Here is a 19,501-nt window from a genome sequence, read left to right on the forward strand (position 1 = left end):
TTAGGTGTGGGGAGTGGGAATGTAGGACATAATCCCCCCTGAACATAATCCCCCGGACATAATCCCCCCATTAGAGAAGAAAAGGACATAATCCCCTCAGGTAGGAGACAAAATCCCCCGGACAATTTCCCCCGAATGGATGATGAAGACAAAATACCCCCAGCCCTAGGACAAATTCCCCCCAGCCCCAAGACAAATTCCCCCCAGCCCCAGGACAAATTCCCCCCAACAAATGTAAAAAATAACATTTTGGAAAAGGCATACCCTTGTTGGTAAGAATAGGGAGTACCCTTGGTAACAAAATCATACGCTCTAGTTACGAGGTTTTTATTATTCGGAAATATTTGTCTGCTCAAGTAAGTTATTTGAGACCCGTCTCGCGGATTTTTAAAAACAATTATGTACGAAGAGTTAAGACTAATGGTTCGACTCTCTTTACCTTGACCAAAAAGATTTTGAGTTAAAAGAGCGACGGATAAATTTTTATGATGAGAGCCGACGCAAAATATATTAGCGATATGGGAACTATTATAACAAGAGAATGCCAGATCATCTATTATTAGAAAATTATTAATACTTTCATCCCAAAAGGAAGAATCATCTGGGGGGAGTCCTTCCATAAATTCAATGTTTTTAATTTCTTTTTTCGCAATGTCAAATTTCGGTTGATATTCTTTATAACAGTACACTATCCTGTCCGGAGGTGGTTCGATCAAACAATGGGCGTGTTTCAAAAGGTTAAATATCCACGTCGTTTTACCAGCCATAGTACTACCGGCCAGTAAAATTTGCATGGGGGCTTGGAATTTTATTCTACAAGCATCAAACATTTCTCAAAAAGTTTATTAAAATCGTCAATCCGTTTTTGAAATTGGAGTTCGTTTATTTCTCTCCAATTAACGCGATCTTCGTACGGAATAATAAAAACCACGGGGATATCGTCGAAAGTCACTTTTTTTTCTTTTAGAGTTGAAATTCCGTGTTGAAAGCATCTATCGACGATTCGAGAATTAAATCGACGAAACTAGACGTAAACGTTTTGATGGATTCGTCAAAATATTCCACGATTTCTTCCTTTAATCTTCTCTTTTCCCCTTCTTCATCAGCCAGACTCACGTTAGTAATATCGAGTCCGAGAATATAATTACAAAATGGAGCTTGTTTTTGATGCACTTCGTGAGGATTAGTCTCATTCGATCCTCCCCAATCGAATAAGTTATGACAGCTGAAACACATGGTTTTTAAGCCGTCGTTCAAGTAAAAGAGACCCGACGCTGCTAGTTCCGCGGGGATAACTTCCAACTCCGACGAATTGGAAGTCCAATGACCATTGAATGATTTTAAACGTAGACTTTCACGATGCATCTTGCTTTAACGAGTATCCAAACGGATATGTTAAAAAATTGTCCGCGATTATTCCCTTATTAAAAGTCACGCCGAAACTTTTTTTCAGATTTCCTAAAAGTAGTTTCGCGCGAGCTTTGTCACGCACAACGTTAAAGGGGATTTCCAAAGTGTAACTAGTTCCCGGAGTGTCTAAAGCCGATTTGATCGAATCAAAGTTAATTATCTGTTCGTTTTTCCTGTTTAACGAAATTCCTTTCATTTTCGTAACGCAATGCCCGGTATTTGTTTTGTAACTGTACGATTTCGGACCCGAAGTAACGAATTCCGATATATACCCATTTGGAACTTCGTCGGTCCAATCACCCATAAAATGTCCGACGGGTGGAAGAAATTCGTCACTTTCTTTGTGAATAAATATAATACTATCCGTATCGCAGTACAAAACCCTTTCTTTTAATTTATTCAGAGTTCGAAATAATTCGATCCGACCGTACGAACTAACGAAACTCCCCAACACTGCCGATCCTTTGTAATATGTCGGGCAAAAATCTTTTTTGAATTTGTAGGTCATTAAACAAACGTCATCGTCGTTAATTGGCCGCATATCCGTTAATTCCAATGTCGGATCCATTATAATTTTAATGAAATCTTGATAATCCTTGACGAAAACCGATTTTGGTTTATCGTTGTTTAAGCAATGTCGACCCCATAACGAGTTTAAAGCTAATTTCGCCAACGCGCGTAGAGCTGAATTGTTTGTTACATCTTCGGGTCTAATCTCGATATCTTCTCGTTCTTTAATTAGTCTTAAATATTCCGTTTTTTCCTCGTCGGTGGTAACGTTGCGAGGCCAGCCAGAGTTTTGGATTTTTAGTTTCAAAAATGTATTAATGTAACTGCCGAAAAAACCAGGATCTTTATCCTTGATATAGGTGTACCTTTCGGGGTAATGGTGAACCTCGAAGATTTCCAATATAACGTAACCGGTTTCGACCGCCATGTATATTTCTGGGGTGGGCCAAATCCCTTCGAAAGCTCGCTCGGAGTCGTTATGCGCGCAGGCTGTTTGTATATCGTTTTCCACGCAAGTACGACACAAAGCGAAAAATAGTTTTTTTCTGGTTCGAATTGGTAATGCCGGTATGTAAGCGTCTTTCGGAGCTAATATTTTACAAGACATTACCCCAAAGTAATGATTCAAATCGAATGAAAAATCTCTCGTAATAATCTCCGGGTGATTTTTAGGATAGTCTCTGTTTTTACATACAAAGGGGTACAAACTACAAACATCGTAATATAGAATTTTTTCGTTTGGTTTGGTTTTATGATACAGCCTGAAGCATTCAGTACGACCACCGTATAATGCCGATCTTGGTCCTATCGGATCTCGAAAGTGTAACGAATCGCAAAACTTTCTTACTTCGATTCTGTTTTTCAACATTTCGTCAAACTCGCAACTCCATATTCTAACATATTCAGCGTTCGGTGCATTACACATGATATCATCATCTCGATCCAGAGTTCTCTCGTATAAATTTTTAAACGTATCTTGCAATAACGGATTCCATTCGCCTCCTTTCGTATGTTTCGGACATCCGTGAATAAAATCTCCGTCAAATTGAAATATTATTTCGGGTTGAGAAGAATAACCATCTACCGGGTATCGTCCAATCTTTTTTTCCCCTTCCAACGAGAGAGCCGATTGAATTTTTATTCCGCGTTCTTTTTCTTCCCACGCCAACCATTTTAAAGCAGATTTGCTTTGATTGTAGTTATTCCTGTAGCCGTTACAAGGTACTACTCCGAGTGTAAATTCTTCCAAGTATTTATGAAGGAAAATATTCGTGCAGGCCCCCGCTATGGTTAAAGCGTTCATATTTAAAACATCGAAACCAGTTTCCTTCTCGAACAATTGTCTAAATTTATCCATACCCTGTTGTAAAACCTTAACATCCATGATAGTATAATATTCCAATTCTTCGCGTAAATTATAGACCGATTGTCTCGATTTCGTCGCGTACCATTCGAGAAAATCTTTATAATCTTTTTCTTTCATATGTTCCGGTTGAAAATACTCTTTCGGCGGTAGTGGACCGACATAATCCAAAGTTTCTTCGGTGTGGAATATGTAAGGGAAAAATTCTTTTCTATTTTCACCCAAAGAAAACGTCGCGGGGAACGATCTTAATGGTTGCGAGACGAAATTGAAAGAGTCGATAAATTTCATTTTTTGATTTTTCAAAAAAATGGCCAACATTTTGCTTCCGTCAAAAACAATATCCGGTATGATGTTCAATTTTAATAACCCACGAAGAATAAAGAACGAATCGAAACCTTTACTGTTATGGGCTAACAACGTAATATTTTCAAAAACCGGTTTAGTTGCTTTAAGCCGTTTTGTCGCGTGTTGGAAAACCATTTCTTTCGTCCGGAATAAATAATTTAGAAATTTATCGACGCAGTCGAACCCCCGAAATGTCTCGTACTCGTAATTGTTCCCTTCATTTTCTTGCATAGCGCTTACGAGTAAGACAGGGACGTGTTCGTTATTTTTAACGATTGATTCGGTATCGAAATAACAATATCTGGTTTTTTCGTACGTTCTCGAAAGAGGCATAACGTAACAACGGTTCCTCTCGTGTACGCGTAAACAGTTTTTACATGGTTTCGAGCAAGAGTGTTTTTCTTTCAGTTCTAGTCCGCATTTTAAACACCTTTTAAAGTTATCGCACGTTCCGTTAGATATATGAAAATTCAAACATTCTTCTCCTTTAAAATAACGATGGCATTTTCGACATTTAACAGGTTTAATTAGTTTATCTTCGTGGAATACATTTAAAGTTCTACATCTACTACATTTAACTCGAGTTTCGCAAAAGTGATTATTCTTTTGATTAGTTCCGTGAAATACTTTTAAGCATTTAGAACAATAAGATATACCGCCAAACATTGTATGCAATTCCTTAACTACATGCACGTGATCATTAACTAACAATAGAAAAATTTGTTTTTCCTTGAAAGGTCCGACAAAATATTTTTCTAAATTATCAGCTCTGAATATAATAATTTGATATTCGTTTAAGTAAGTTTGAAAATTTTGAATATCTAATAAATTAACGGTATCCGGAGAAATATTAGCGTTTTTATATAATTGCTCCGCTTTTTCTTTTTGGAGGGGGTGATTACATTTTTTTATCTTTCTAAATAATTAATTGACTCGTTCGTTGTTTGATACTTTTCATTCGTATTCTTTTCGAATCTCTTATCAGCCAAATAAATTCCTATCACCAAAGCTCTTCCAAAACATAAGTTATCGGTATTGTCAATGTAAATATAATTTGGACTCGTTTTTATAAACGTATCCAAAATTACTATATTTCTATTTTTTAATGATTTTGATCGACGTCCAACGGGTACGTCGCAATGTAAAAAAATAACGTCAAAAACTAAAGAGCTTTGTAAATGGAAATTTCGATTTGATTGCGCAACTTGACTTATAGCTCCTATTACTCTTTCAGCCGTTAATTCATTAATATTCATAAACCTTAAATTTATCGGACTATCCAACTCATCCGAACGAATACAAAATCTAACTCTATTATATCCTTGCTGGTTGCGTAATAATTCAAAGAGTATGGAATTAATTATACTAACAAACGTTTCGTTTACTTCGGTTAATTTAATACGTTCTAAATTTTTAAATTTAATTTTACATTCTACTTGATTACATTTGTATTTTCGAGATTTTTTATCTAATATTTTTTCGCAAGTATAAAATTGTTTAGGATTAGCTTTAACACTTAAATTTAGCGGTTCTTCATTTTCGGAATCGCTCGAACTACTCATCTTTAAATGAGTAAATTTAACAAACTGTTTAGAGTTTTATTTATTTTTTTTTCGTTTTTCTTCTTTTTCTTTTAAATCGATTTCGAATCTGGCTTGTAACATGTGTGGGCAAGGTGCTAGTTGTTTTCTGGTGGGATGATTTTCCGGTCCCGAGTAGTCCCTTTCAATTTCCTCGAAAAAATTACGTCCAGCGATGGGAACGTTTCCACACCTCTTTCCTTCCCCAAGAATAAATCTGCATAACGGTTGTTCGTAGCCATGAACAGCCATTGGATGATTGTCGGCTCTCCATCCAGTCAAGGCGGTAAGGCAAGAAAAACAACGAACGGTTTTAGGGCTAATGCAATAAAAACCGCTGGCTGCCATGTCATCCACGCTAATACCTTCGACAGACCATATCTTGAACGTTGATAATCTGTTAACTTCGAGTCTCATATCCATCCCATCAACCACGTAATAATTGTCTTCTTTTTTATATTAAATAGTAGTAGTAATTGATATATTGGATATATAGTATATATATAAATACGTTAATAGATATACGAGTAATAGATATTGGGATTCCATATTGATTAATTAATCGTTTTTGTTAAAAAACGAATAATTTTTCGTGATCTTGTCGGGATTATCGATGATATGCTTGGCGATCTTGTTCACGATAGATCGAATTTGTTTACATTCGACGCTATCTTTAGACGCGACAAATCTTAATCTTCTTCCATCGCATTGCCAAATATCTTTATTATCTCTATCTTTTATATCCTCGTACTTGTATATTTGAATATCGAAATAAAAATCGTCACGCGACGCTGGTAATGAAGTCACGTAACTAGCTAAACCTCGTTTAATATCGTATCGAGGGACAATGCCGGTTTTTTCGATAGTATTTTCCTCTTTAACGTTTTTAATTTGCTCAAAAATATCTATTTCCTCTTCATCATCTGATATATTAAGTTTTCGCTTACCGAGTGAAGATGCCATAACGAACGTCGAGTGAAGAACGAATGAAATATCCGAAAATCCCGAGAGTTTATATACACCGTCCCCGCCGCCCCCGGGGGAGGGGGGTGACACACGGCGTCCCCGCGCGCTAGCGCGCGGGGAACGCTTAATTATACGGTTAAAAATATTTTTTCCCAGTAATAATTACGATAGGAATTCTCGTAGATAATTATAGCCTCTATAAAATTTTTAAAAGTTAGAATTCTCGTGGATAATTATACGATACCTCTTGGTTATAAAAATATATTTTGAATTCTCGTCGTTAATGATACTTAATGATACCTCTTGGTTATAAAATATATTTTGAATTCTCGTCGTTAATGATACTTAATGATACCTCTTGATTATAAAATATATTTTGAATTCTCGTCGTTAATTATACTTAATGATACCCTAGGTATATACAATGTAACAAAAATAATTGCTGGCTGCGGGTATACTTTTTAATCATGGGTAGATATACGATTTCAAACACCTGGATACCCCTAGGTTATCAAATATATTTTTTAAAAGTAATTTACCGAGAATTCTAGTCGTTAATTATACTTAATGATACTTTTAGGTTGTAAAATATATTTTTTGTATTACAATGTATCAAAAATAATTGCTTTTTTTATCTGGCTGCGGGTATACTTTTTAATGATATTAGATATACGATTGGAACACCTGAATTCCCCTAGGTTATCAAATATATTTTTTAAATTACATTGTATCAAAAAAATAATTGCTTTTTTATACGATGCACCTGGGTGTAATTACCGAGAAGTATTTTTTGCTTCGATTTGGGTGGAGTTTATGTAGAAGGCTAAAGACGCTTTCCAATACACGTCCTACACAGATGGAAAGCTTTAATTGGTATTTAATGGTTTTATAAAAAACGAAAAAGTGTGGGAATTTAAACAGGGATTTTTCGGGGGAAAGGTGCTCCGATCTTAAAATGGATGATATTTTTGGAAAAAGGTCGAAGGGTCAAAAACTTAAAAAAAAAAAAAAAAAAAACATTCTCTCTCGTAGATAATTATACTTTCAAAAATCACGTGTGAATTCTCCCAAGGTTTTTAATTTCTCGTAATTATCAGGTATAAGAATTTCTATCGCTTAAGGGTAATATTATGGAATTTTTAAGTGGAGATATTTTACTATAAAAAGACCCCGAGTTTTTGTTAGGAAAGTCAATCGAAAGTAAATGTTTGAAACTGCACTGCTCGTTCCTGAATAAAAATACCCGTGATGTGTTGTGAGTAATACTATTTTTATAAAAATATGGCTACGTTTCGCGATTTGAACTTACACTTAACAAAAAGCGGTGTAACGGTAACTGTTTGTCCGCGGGGAAGAGACGTAGAACCAACAGTTATTGTTGAAAGTGGAAACTTTATTTTAATACCGTATAAAATATGGTACATCTTGAACAAACGTAAATCTGAATTCGCGGCCTGTATGCAGAAATCGTCAATTAAATTTTGTCGTTGTCAGAACATCTATATATCTATTACGAATTTGGGTCTTGTCTTTACGTATGACGAAAGCGTTCCAGTGACAATTAAACCCGAAGTATTTGCGCTTATTATGCAAGACCCCGTGAACGGGTTTATTTCAACCCATATTAACTTTATTATTAATCAAAGAATTTTCATAAAAAATATGCTACTCACCTTTCGAATTCTTTTGGGTGATTTTGAAAAAAAACTATTGGATGTTAAACGCGAGTATAAAACTACCTTACACGCATTTTGCAGCACGTTAAATTTAACCGATCTGTTAAAATCTTTCGAAAATAATTTACGTAATCCTCAAAATATTCAATGTGTTTTAAGCATTCAACAAATGATTTCGTACTGTTTAATTGAATTTTAAAAAATCTTTTAATAACATGTAAAATTAAAATACAACAATAATAAATGGTATATATTTGGAAAAAGTTAATATTTTTTTTTAGAAAAAGAGTTAAACATTTAAAGGATAATCAAACATTTCCATAAATGCCGTATTAAAATCATCGGGATGGCCGCGACAGGGGTAATGAATATTAAACCTAAAAACGGGGATGCAAATACCCACTATCTTATTATATCGGGGACAGGATAGAGTTCTACAATAGAAAGCCTTTGAAATATTTCTATCGATTTCAGAAACCTCTCTTCCTTTACAAACGCAACACGGTACGAATGCGTATGAAGAAGTTTCGAAGATTCTAAAATACATAGCTACTTTTACTTAACTATACTTTTTAATGGTAAAAATATCACTTACCCTGCAGATGCCCTTTCTACCGCTAAAGCTGCGGTAATTTCTAACGGCACTTGGGTTCTATAAAAAACACTCTTAAGAAACTAGAAACTTAAAAACAACTAGTAAACTTTTAGCTTACAGAGAGTCCATCTCCTGTAACTGCGGCTGAGGATTATCTTCTGGGAGACCCATGTTTTTTAAAAGACTTTCTCGGATGAAGCGTTAAAAGAAAATGATAAAGTTTTCCCCGAGATATCTACTATTTCAAAAGAATTATTATTGGGCGTTGTCTCAAGGTTAACTACTTTTTTAAGCAATGTTTGGTACTACGGTTGTTTAAGAGAGGGGATTCTTATAGAGTGTTTAAGCTTAATATAAAAAGATAAGAGACAAGTTTCGTTATAATATATATATTTTTATTGAGAATTAATTTGAGATAATAATTTAGGTAAGCGTCTACGATCAATAAGAAAACAGAAATGAGAATTATTTAAAATATGAACAGGATAATATTTTTGATGATAGGAGAAGCAGATGAGATGTTGATATAAAGGACACTCTCGAATAGGACAGAAGTAGAGCTTGTAGACAGTTGTACGTCGTTCCGGAACGCAGACAGTTTCCCTGATAGTGTAGTGGTTTGGAGTACGGCAATAACAAATAGGGCAGCGAGTAGGAATATCGTAGGTAGAACTGTAAAAATAGGTTAAAATTAGTTTTTTATATACAATAAGACTCATTTCCAACTTACTTTAAGTCAATTTGTAGATCTTTTTCGTATAGGGGAAGACGGTGTGCTTTATATTTAGAAAGGAAATAGGTGTCTAGGAAAATGTTAATTGGATAGAAATTAGACTGATCCCAGGTAAGGCAGATGATAGTTTGGAAAAGAGGGCAATTAGGAGTAGCGCAAAAGTATAATATATAGCGGGATTCAATAGTACGAAAAATGACATGAGAATTAAATTCGGTGGAAAAACAACAAGAACACAATGTAGGATAGGGATATTTAAGACTGTAAAAACATGTATTAGTTTATTAATTTTTAGATAATTTATTTTGCTTTACTTTAAATCAATTTGCATGCATGGGTATTCTTGAATCATTGCGTTGTAAAGTTCTTCGCTTTCGCTGTTTTAAAAATTTCTTGTTAGGTATCTTACAATTCCTCAAACTTATTTAAAACCTTACGTTTCTTCATCCGAAGATGATTCGGTAGAGACCACATCCGGGTCGTCCGCTTCGGCGAACATATCAATACTCGCGATTAATTCGTTTATTTCCTCCTCCACTCCATCTGGGATATCATGCTCCTCGTGGATGATGATTGGTTCTACTTCCAATTCATCATCGATACCCCAGAGTTGGGGTAAAGCGCTATATATAAAATAGATCCGGTATTAAAAAATAATTTTAACTTGCTAGCTAAAATAACTTACAATTCCTCAACCGGTTGAAGAGCGTTTGAGTCAAAAGATTTTGCTGGACACATTTTTCTAGTAGTACTCTAGACTTTGAAGATATTTTCAAACTTAAAAGTTTTTTGCGTTATGATGTGAAACTTTGAAATCCGTTCGGTTTTTATACGAAATTTTCAAGGTTGTTAGCTTAAGAAGTCTAGTTAGGAATTTGTAATGAGCGTCGAGGTCATCCCCTGGTTTTCTTAGAAAAATATATTTAACTGTTGGTTTTTTATATATTAACGATTTTAAAGAAGGGTCCATATTAATGAGCGTCCCTATCGAAAAATATTTATCAGTCGTTTTAAGAAGGGTGCATATTATAAATGTATAATTTTAAAAGAGGCCCTCACAACGTGCGTGTTTCTTATAAGATATTATTACTTTTCACAGACTTGAATGAAAAACAATTTTCGGAATTAAATACCACAGGCCAAACTGAGTTACAGAGTGGTCAGGATCTAAACTGTCTTTTTTGTGAAAAAGACGATATTGCTAGTTTCTCATCTATTGGTGGTGAAATTCATTACTGCGTTAACAATAATTGTGAAAAATTTAAAAAAGCCATTTATAAACAATACGGTAAAGTTTTAATCACCAATATTGAAAACGCTTACGCGATTCTGGACAATAGTTTTTTTTGTATCAATTGTAACCAGTTTTGTTACAAAGCTCAACGCCAAGAAAAAGAGTGTTCATACTGGGACAGTGAAGAGGAACCAAACTATTATTTGTGTAGCTTCCCCAAAAAAAGAGAGAAATTTATTCGTACAATTTTAATGAAAAAAATATTATTGAACATGATTGTAAAAATAACGTACCTCGGTTAGGGACGTTATGTCTAATCGAAATTGAAGACAATCGTCAGAAATTTGCGCGAAAGTATAAAATAACTCACACAGTGATTAGAAAACTCGTTTGCGAAGAAATTTTGAAAAACAAGCGGGAGAGTTATGTTGTAGAACTATCTTGGGTCACTTTCTGTACAGTTGACTCATTATGTCAAATCGATACGGTTGATTGTGGTATTTACATCCCTACAACGGAGTGTAAACTAGGTCGGATTCATAAGTACTATAACAAACAAAACTGGCGTTGTCAACATCGAAAAGAGGCGGCCTACGTTCTGGGATACGTTTGTCACGACAGTGAGGCTGTTCAAGCAGTAATTAACACGGCGATTGTTAAAATCATTTACGAATGCAACTCTACGCTGACGTATAAAAACCCATTTCGCAAGAATTACGCAACATCTAACAGCTTCAGCTCAAATTTCTTGAAGCTGTTATATATTAGTGTTGTAATCGATTCTTTACGGTTCGGCAATTACTCTAAATCATCCTTATCAAATACACTGTCTAGATTTAGGGATACATTTTTTAAGGTTCGATACTCTTTTTGTAAAACCGGTCACTTTCGTGACAATGTATCCATTGATAACGTGTATGAAGTGATTTTTTCAAAGAATGCCACCTATAAATCTTACGAAGATTTTCAAAATGCCAATCCATCTTTCCTAGAACTTGAAGGTGAAGATTGGGATTGGTAAGGATTTGCAAGATAGTGAACCATCATTTACCTTTTAGTGAAATAAAAATTCAAAAAAAAATGGATTCCGGGTTTGGAGAATGCATGCATCACATGGTTTTTGGTTCAAGTAACAATATAAATTATCGATTTTCGAGTTACGCGTGTGGCGAAGCTTTTTGTATTAAATCACAAGCTGCGAACGCGATACCTCGGTTAGGTACGTTATGCCTGATCGAAATTGAGGACAATCGTAAAAAGTTTGAAGGAAACAATCGAATATCGAAGTATGCTATTGCTCAACTTGTACAGAGTGAAATGTTAAAAAACTTGTGGATCAACAACATTGTTAAAGTATCTCGTAACCGATATGATTTTTGGAGAGATGTAGTCTCGATCGATACCAGGGATTGCGGACGTTACATCTTGACTACGGAGTGTAAACTAGGACGTTTACATAAATACAACCCTCATGAACTTGATCAATGTCAACATTCGAGTCAAGCAGCGTACGTTTTAGGGTATGTGTGTCACGATCAAGCGAGTGTTGAATCGGTATTAAACACAGCAATTATAAAACTTTTGTATGAATTTAACACTCGTTTGATCATAAAGGATAAAAATGGCAATGATGATTACTTCTATTATATTAATGGTGATCCCCGTATTAGTTATACTGTTAATGTGATAAAATTATTATATATTAACGTAGTTATTGAAGAATTGCATAAATTTAATCATTCGTTAATGGATTTAACTTTCACTTTCGAAAAAATGAAAATAAAATTTAATCTCTTTACAAAATCTAAAAATATTCCAAGAATTTTGAGAGATAAAATCGGTTTAATATATGACCCCACTTTTAAAGTATTTTCAAAAGACGCTATTGATTATGCACGCCTAGAGTTGCAAAAAATAGAACAAAAAATGTTATATTCATTTCCAAGTTTTTGGAATTATTTTAGCAGAATTTAACCCCAGAAAGAACGCTGTCAATTATAATTTACAAGATAGTGAACCATCTTTTACCTTTTTGGTGAAAATAAAAATTCACAAAAATGGAGAACGTTTTTGGTATTGAATCGCGTAAAAATATAAATCATCGGTTTTCGAGTTACGTGTGTTACAAACCTATTAGTATTAAATCAGAAGGTGCAAACGCGATACCTCGATTAGGTACATTATGTTTGATCGAAATTGAGAACAATCGTATAAAGTTTGAAGGAAACAATCAAATATCGAAGCATGTCATTAATCAACTTGTACGTCGCGAAATGTTTAAAAACTTGTGCGCTAACAACATCGTTAAAGTATCTTACTATCGAAGTGTATCTCCCCGCTTACGAAATGGTGAATGGTTTGAATGGACCTCTATCGACACCAGAAATTGTGGACGCTACGTTTTTAGTACGGAATGTAAACTAGGAAGTATACATAAATACGACCCTAATGAACTTGATCAATGTCAAGATTCGAATGCAGCAGCGCACGTTCTGGGATACGTTTGTCACGATCAAGCTAGTGTTGAATCGGTATTAAATACTGCAATTATAAAACTTTTATATGAATTCAACACTAGTTTGATCATAAAGAACAGACAATACAATGACACCCCCTGGAATATATATATTATTACACCTATTAGTTATACTATTAATTTGTTAAAATTATTATATATTAACGTAGTTATTGAAGAATTGCATAGATATAGGTATTCTTTAATGTTTTTAACTTTCACTTTCGAAAAGTTTAAAAATAAATTTACTCTCATTACAAGATCTCCATATCTTCCAGATATTTTGGAGGATAGAGATAGAGATGGAAACCTAATATTAGCGTATGACCCCACTTTTAATGTATTTTCAAAAGACGCTGTTGATTATTATCATCGTCAAGACTTGGAACAGATGGAAACACGCTTTTTAAATTTATTTCCAAATTTTTGGAATGTTTATCGCAGAATTTAATCGTGATGTAAACAATACAAATAAACATTGTTTTTTAAAAAATTTATTTCATCCTTTGATTTGTTTTTTACACCATTGACACAATCCTGTTTTAAAAAAATTCTGATCTAAAATAGGTAAGAGTACAGGATAAAAACCAAGAAGCGCTACTCCTGGGTTCATAGATAACATTCCACAAATAAGTCCTACAGGTACAGTTATGGGAAGGATAAGTAATAACCCACCTAAACAGACATTTTCTTTTACAACCTAAAAAACACGCTGCGTGCAACATCGATTATTACAATATTCTTCAGTCTTGGATTTGCTTGTAGTTGAAACGTATTTCTCCGTTGGTGGTACATCTCTACCTATCTCATCGATAGAACAATGTATGGGTATGTTGCATGTCGAAAACCCTTTCACAATTGGGCATTCCGAGGAATATTTCCGATGCTCCTCATTTACTTTATCATTAGCTTTCCAACTATGTAATGTTATATCGCAATAAAAACATTTAACGGCGTCGCCCTTCTTTAAATAATAAAAACCATGTTTCGCAAACTCTGACGGTCTTATATTACTAACGGGGTAATCTTTAAAAGTTTCGAGCCGTAGTTTTTCCCAGTTCATTATAGCTTTACGTTTTGTCCCGAACTAATATAATTTCAACCACTGTTGCTGATATATCTTACAAATTTTACCTACGTCACAACACTACACGTGACTCACACGTGACTCGCATTTGATTGACAGGCGTGGGATTCTGAATTATGCAAATTATAATCATTTTCGGTTCATTTACATGTTTAAGGTCGGATCTCTGAATTAAACAAATTTAGATCCTAATTTGTATAGTCAAAAGTGGGATTTCTGAATTATGCAAATTTGGATCATTGTTGGCTAACTTGCATGCCTAAAAGTGTGGTAACTTACTACTAACGAGTCTCTTAATCTTGCAGAGAAAGTAGTTATAAAAAAGAATTAGGGTCACAGGATTACATTTTCTATTAATTTTTGATTAAATAGATTTTTGGCCCTTATATTTTTGTATTGAGAGGGGACGACCTGCTGGACAGGTAGTCGCCACCATACACATTTAGCGACCTTTATCTCTGTTTGAATCACCACTTTCTTCTACATGGAGACGGCGGGCCTGGACCTTGTCTCAGTCTCCGATCTTGGGAACCCCTATCAAATAGAATTTTACAAAACCAAACCTTCCCCATTTTTAGCATTTAATCCCTTTTGAGAAATGAGTTTCCAATTGTCGAACCAAACTTTAAGATTGCTAACAATGCTTTTACTGTATATATTTTGTATTTTTGTGTTTAGTGGCCACGAATGGTCATTTATTATTTTGCACACGACATCTAGATGGCGTTTGCAAAATATTACTCCATACGGAAAATTTGACGAGGGAGAAACCACTCTGTAATAAAGTCTTTCTGAGGGTTTAAGATGGGAAGCGTATAACGCCGTTTAACGCGGAAATACACTCGGGATTACTTTTTACAGTTTTTATTTCAATATTAGAACGGATTAAAGGCATATGTCCCGAATTTACCGCATTAAAACCACCAAAAAGGTAAAACCGGAGGAATACGCCAGTGCCTGATCCCTCGAATGCCGAGCGCTCTCGCGGGGTGCGGGTTAGTAATCTCGTATTTTAAACTTAAGATGATACTGAGAATAAACTAAGGGGAGATTGGCGCGGCTCTAGAGACCGCGCGCGTTATCAGGGGATCGCAAATTATGTACGTAGGGAACCTCTTATTTTTAGCTTAAGATGATACTGAGAATAAACGAAGGAGAGATCTCTGGTCTAAACGCGCCAGATTTTACGGTAGACCGGGAGTCTTATATTACGTACGCGGGACGACGCCGGGAATCTCGTATTTTCATTGCCGACGTTAATGCTCTAAGCCTTTGCTTCACTGAATTTTCTACTTTGATTTAAATATTAATTTTTCAAGCTAAGTATAATTTTTGTGGTCTTAGTGAGACCATTTTTGTTCGTAATATATTATTTTACTAATAGCTCCTTAGAAGACTGCGTCAAGTGAGGAATTTTAGCTTGACCATTGCAAGCAAAACTCTGAGGCCATTGCCCAACGTTCACTGAGCCGCTTCATCAAATTATCTTATTACATTAGCACATATAATGATAAGTTTATCCACGGATATCCAGTTGAGATGGTTTTAAAGTTTCTAACTCTCGATTTTGAAGTAATATACTGTCTAGTGACACTTGAAGTTCCGATTTGATGTTATAAACAGAATAGGATCGTTAGCCGATATCGTAAATTAACCGATGTCAATATCAAAGCTTAACTGAAACACGGATACCAATTTTTTTAACTCTTTAATATAAAATAAAAATATAATCTTTCATATTTAAAAAAATATTCAGGTAGTTGAATTTTCAAATCATTCGGAAGTATTTCTTGAATGTTTCGCTATGTAGGCTGGTCTTATAGAAGTATAATCGATGCAAAATCACTTGATTTTCCACTTCACCTTCCCTTTAAGAGGGAATAGAACTCGGAAAAAAATGGCGTCCGCCGAAACATAGTTTTTGAATAATTGAGAAGCGAGGGAAAATGGCGTCCGTCATAGCTTCGGGACTTTGTTATGAATTTAACAAATTGAACATTATAAATTGCTACATTTTTGTTAAAATATTCGTTTTGGTTTAAAGTTTCTTAAACATGTCTTCTAGACAAAAGACTAAGCGACCCAGATTTATTTCTGCTCGTCAACGGTCAAGAATTATTCAAAACCAATTAAATCAAACTTTTCTACGTGACACAGACTTATGCCAAAATTATGTTGTGCGCTTTGATGATGAATAAATTAACGATAAGGACTGTCTTGAGGACAATGTTTCTGAAAATATCGATCGTAATGATGTTGTAGAGGTTGAATTAACTGCATCAAACCATCAAAACATAAGTGATGTGGTGCAGAATAATCCCATGAACATTGAGATTGATAGTGAAGAACAATTATGCACCGGCGAAAATGTAGAAAACAACCATAGCTTACGTTTAAGTTTAGCAAAATGGGCAGCAGAAAATAGAGTTAGTAAATTATCTATAAACAAGTTATTATCATTGCTTAAGTCCCAAGACTGCCATAAAGATTTGCCTGACGACTATCGTTCCTTGTTAGGTACTCCTAGACATTTAAATGAAGAAAGAATTTCGCCTGGAGGGTATTTCCATTTCGGGCTTGAATCTGGGGTTATTCACTCGATTAAGAAAAATGCTTTAATCCTTGACAGTGTAGAAATATTAGTAAATATTGATGGATTACTAATCACAAATAGCTCGAATAGTCAGTTTTGGCCTATATTAGGCATGCTGAACTCTGTTAAAAATGCTAAGCCTTTTATAATTGGTATATACCAAGGAAGTTCTAAGCCACATGATAGCAATTCCTTTCTATCTCGTTTTGTAGAAGAAGTTAAGTTGCTTCACGAAAAAGGCATTAGAGATGGAAATATTTCTTTTCCTTTTAAAATCTCGGGGCTTATTTGTGACACCCCTGCGCGTTCTTTCATTTGCCAAACGAAAGGTCATTCTGGTTATTTTGGTTGCGATAAATGTAAGGTTAGAGGAGAACATTTGGAAGGAAGATTATGTTTTCCTCAGATTAATGCACCGCTTAGAACAAATGAAAGTTTTCGAGCTAAGTCTCAGGAAAAACACCATGTAGGTTATTCGATATTGGAAGAAATACCGAACTTTAAATGGTATCAGGATTTCCATTAGACTATATGCATCTGGTTTGCCTTGGGGTTATGCTTAAGCTGCTAACATTATGGATTAAAGGTAATAATACCACCTTTAAATTGAGGCCCGCTCAGATAACGGAAGTATCTTTAAGACTACTATCACTTTCTGGTGTTACTTGTTCTGAGTTTGTTAGGAAGCCGCGGTCTCTAACAGAGATTAATTATCGGAAAGCCACTGAATTTAGACAGTTTTTGCTGTACTCGGGACCTTTAGTTTTAGCAGATGTACTTCCCAAAAAATATTATGACCACTATATTTGCCTTCATGTGGCGATTCGGATTTTAGCATCCACAGTTCTGTCATTTTCGATGATAGAGTTCGCAAGAGAACTATTAGGTTACTTCGTCCAAAGCTTTGGACTGATATACGGTAGACATTTAGTTTCCTACAATGTTCATTGCCTAAATCACCTCACTAATGATGTTGAAACATATGGGTCACTCGACAAGTTCAGTGCCTTTGAATCTGAAAACTATTTACAAGCCATCAAAAAGAAAATGAGTAATTCAGGTATACCCTTAAAGCATAAGTTTATAACTTATCGTAGATAAGTATGACAATTCGGCGGTTGTACATGCATTTTGGTTAATGAGAGTTTGTCGGAGAACGACCATACAATATTTGGACCACTAACGTCTCCCTAAATGTAGCACACTCTATGTATTCTTTGTATTGAATTTTGATTCGCCCTAATCAAGTGACGCATGATCTTCACGTGGGCCCTACGTTTCCTATTTCAACCAATAACGAGGTAGCCGATCTACTTTTCTTAGGTGTGGGGAGTGGGAATGTAGGACATAATCCCCCGGAACATAATCCCCCGGACATAATCCCCCCATTAGAGAAGAAAAGGACATAATCCCCTCAGGTAGGAGACAAAATCCCCCGGACAATTTCCCCCGAATGGATGATGAAGACAAAATACCCCCAGCCCTAGGACAAATTCCCCCCAGCCCCAGGACAAATTCCCCCCAACAAATGTAAAAAATAACATTTTGGAAAAGGCATACCCTTGTTGGTCGCTAATATATTTTGGAAAAGGTGGCAGCTAATTAATAGGAGAATATTTTGGAAAAGGTGGCAGCTAATTAATAGGAGAATATTTTGGAAAAGGTGCCAGCTAATTAATAGGAGCATATTTTGGAAAAGGTGCCAGCTAATTAATAGGAGAATATTTTGGAAAAAGTGCCAGCTAAATAATAGGAGAATATTTTGGAAAAGGTGCCAGCTAATTAATAGGAGAATATTTTGGAAAAGGTGCCAGCTAATTAATAGGAGAATATTTTGGAAAAGGTGCCAGCTAATTAATAGGAGAATATTTTGGAAAAGGTGCCAGCTAATTAATAGGAGAATATTTTGGAAAAGGTGCCAGCTAATTAATAGGAGAATATTTTGGAAAAGGTGCCAGCTAATTAATAGGAAAATATTTTGGGAAAGGTGCCAGCTAATTAATTAACTACGCCACCAGATCGCTGAGGCTTCCAGTGTTTTAGATAATATTGATATTGTATTTTTTATTGTCGGGGGATTATGACCGGGGAATTTGTCTAGAGCGTGGGGGATTTTGTCTAGAGGGTGGGTAGATTTTGTCTAGAGGGTGGGGGATTTTGTCTAGAGGGTGGGGGGATTTTGTCTAGAGGGTGGGGGGATTTTGTACTCTTAACTACGATGGGGGGAAAATGACCGGGGGATTTTGTCTTGAGAGAGGGGGGATTTTGTACGTTATTAAAAATGGGGGGATTATGACCGGGGGTCTTTTGTCTTGGGGGTATTTAGTCCGTATACCGGGGAGTGGGGAAGGCGGAAGTGCGCGCAACGACGCTGATGCTTATACCATTATACGAGTTAAGAGTACGGCACGGATTAATTTTCGGGTTATTTTAGTTAGTATTTATACAAATGAGTCAAAACAAGGGTACTCAGTATAATTATTATGCATCAATTTCGAGGAAAAATGCAGGATCGCAAACTAAGAAAGTTTCAACATATAAAGCGTTCGACGATTATGATTGTGTGCAAAGGCTTAACGAGTCAGTATCTTTAGCTTCCCAGATTGTAGTGAAGAAAAATATTAAGTCCTACCAGTCACAGGTATGTTTTTAAAAAGAAAACATTTAGTAATTATACGATTTTTATATCTAAAGTTTATGAGAACCTATTTAAAATAGACAGATTGTATTTTGAGTTGTCAATTAGAATAATTCAACGCTAGTTTTGCCAATCAATTTAAGACCTTGGTCTCTTCATTTCCATCGTTAACTTGGGCCGAAAGAAAATCTTCGAATCCTAAGCTGGTAAAGTTATTTCCTTAGATTATCATACTAGGGTTGCTTTTATTAAA

General features: G+C 35.2%; 1 protein-coding gene across 1 annotated transcript; it reads right to left on the reverse strand.

Annotated features, from left to right (window-relative positions):
• LOC149649076 (E3 ubiquitin-protein ligase XIAP-like) lies at window positions 1–5,634 on the reverse strand. Its single transcript, XM_089849427.1, has 5 exons — window positions 5,379–5,634; window positions 2,286–2,409; window positions 1,647–1,769; window positions 1,149–1,369; window positions 1–38 (listed from the first exon to the last, which is right to left on the reverse strand). Exons 1-5 carry the CDS (start codon window positions 5,632–5,634, stop codon window positions 1–3), a joined length of 762 nt encoding a protein of 253 aa, XP_089705553.1.
• Window positions 5,635–19,501: the final 13,867 nt, after the last annotated feature.

The sequence above is a fragment of the Phalangium opilio genome, unplaced genomic scaffold (genome assembly GCF_054372755.1).
Source record: "Phalangium opilio isolate 3A_F unplaced genomic scaffold, DU_Popi_V2 ptg000088l_1, whole genome shotgun sequence".
NCBI classification, from domain to species: domain Eukaryota; kingdom Metazoa; phylum Arthropoda; class Arachnida; order Opiliones; family Phalangiidae; genus Phalangium; species Phalangium opilio.

Coding starts and splice junctions, on each gene's coding strand:
- LOC149649076 (XM_089849427.1), bottom strand. CDS start 5,634: ATGGATATGAGACTCGAAGTTAACAGATTATCAACGTTCAAGATATGG. Junction 1,370..1,646: donor GTTACTTCGGGTCCGAAATC/GTACAGTTACAA, acceptor TACTCGTTAAAG/CAAGATGCATCGTGAAAGTC. Junction 39..1,148: donor TCAAAAACAAGCTCCATTTT/GTAATTATATTC, acceptor GATTATGTTCAG/GGGGGATTATGTCCTACATT.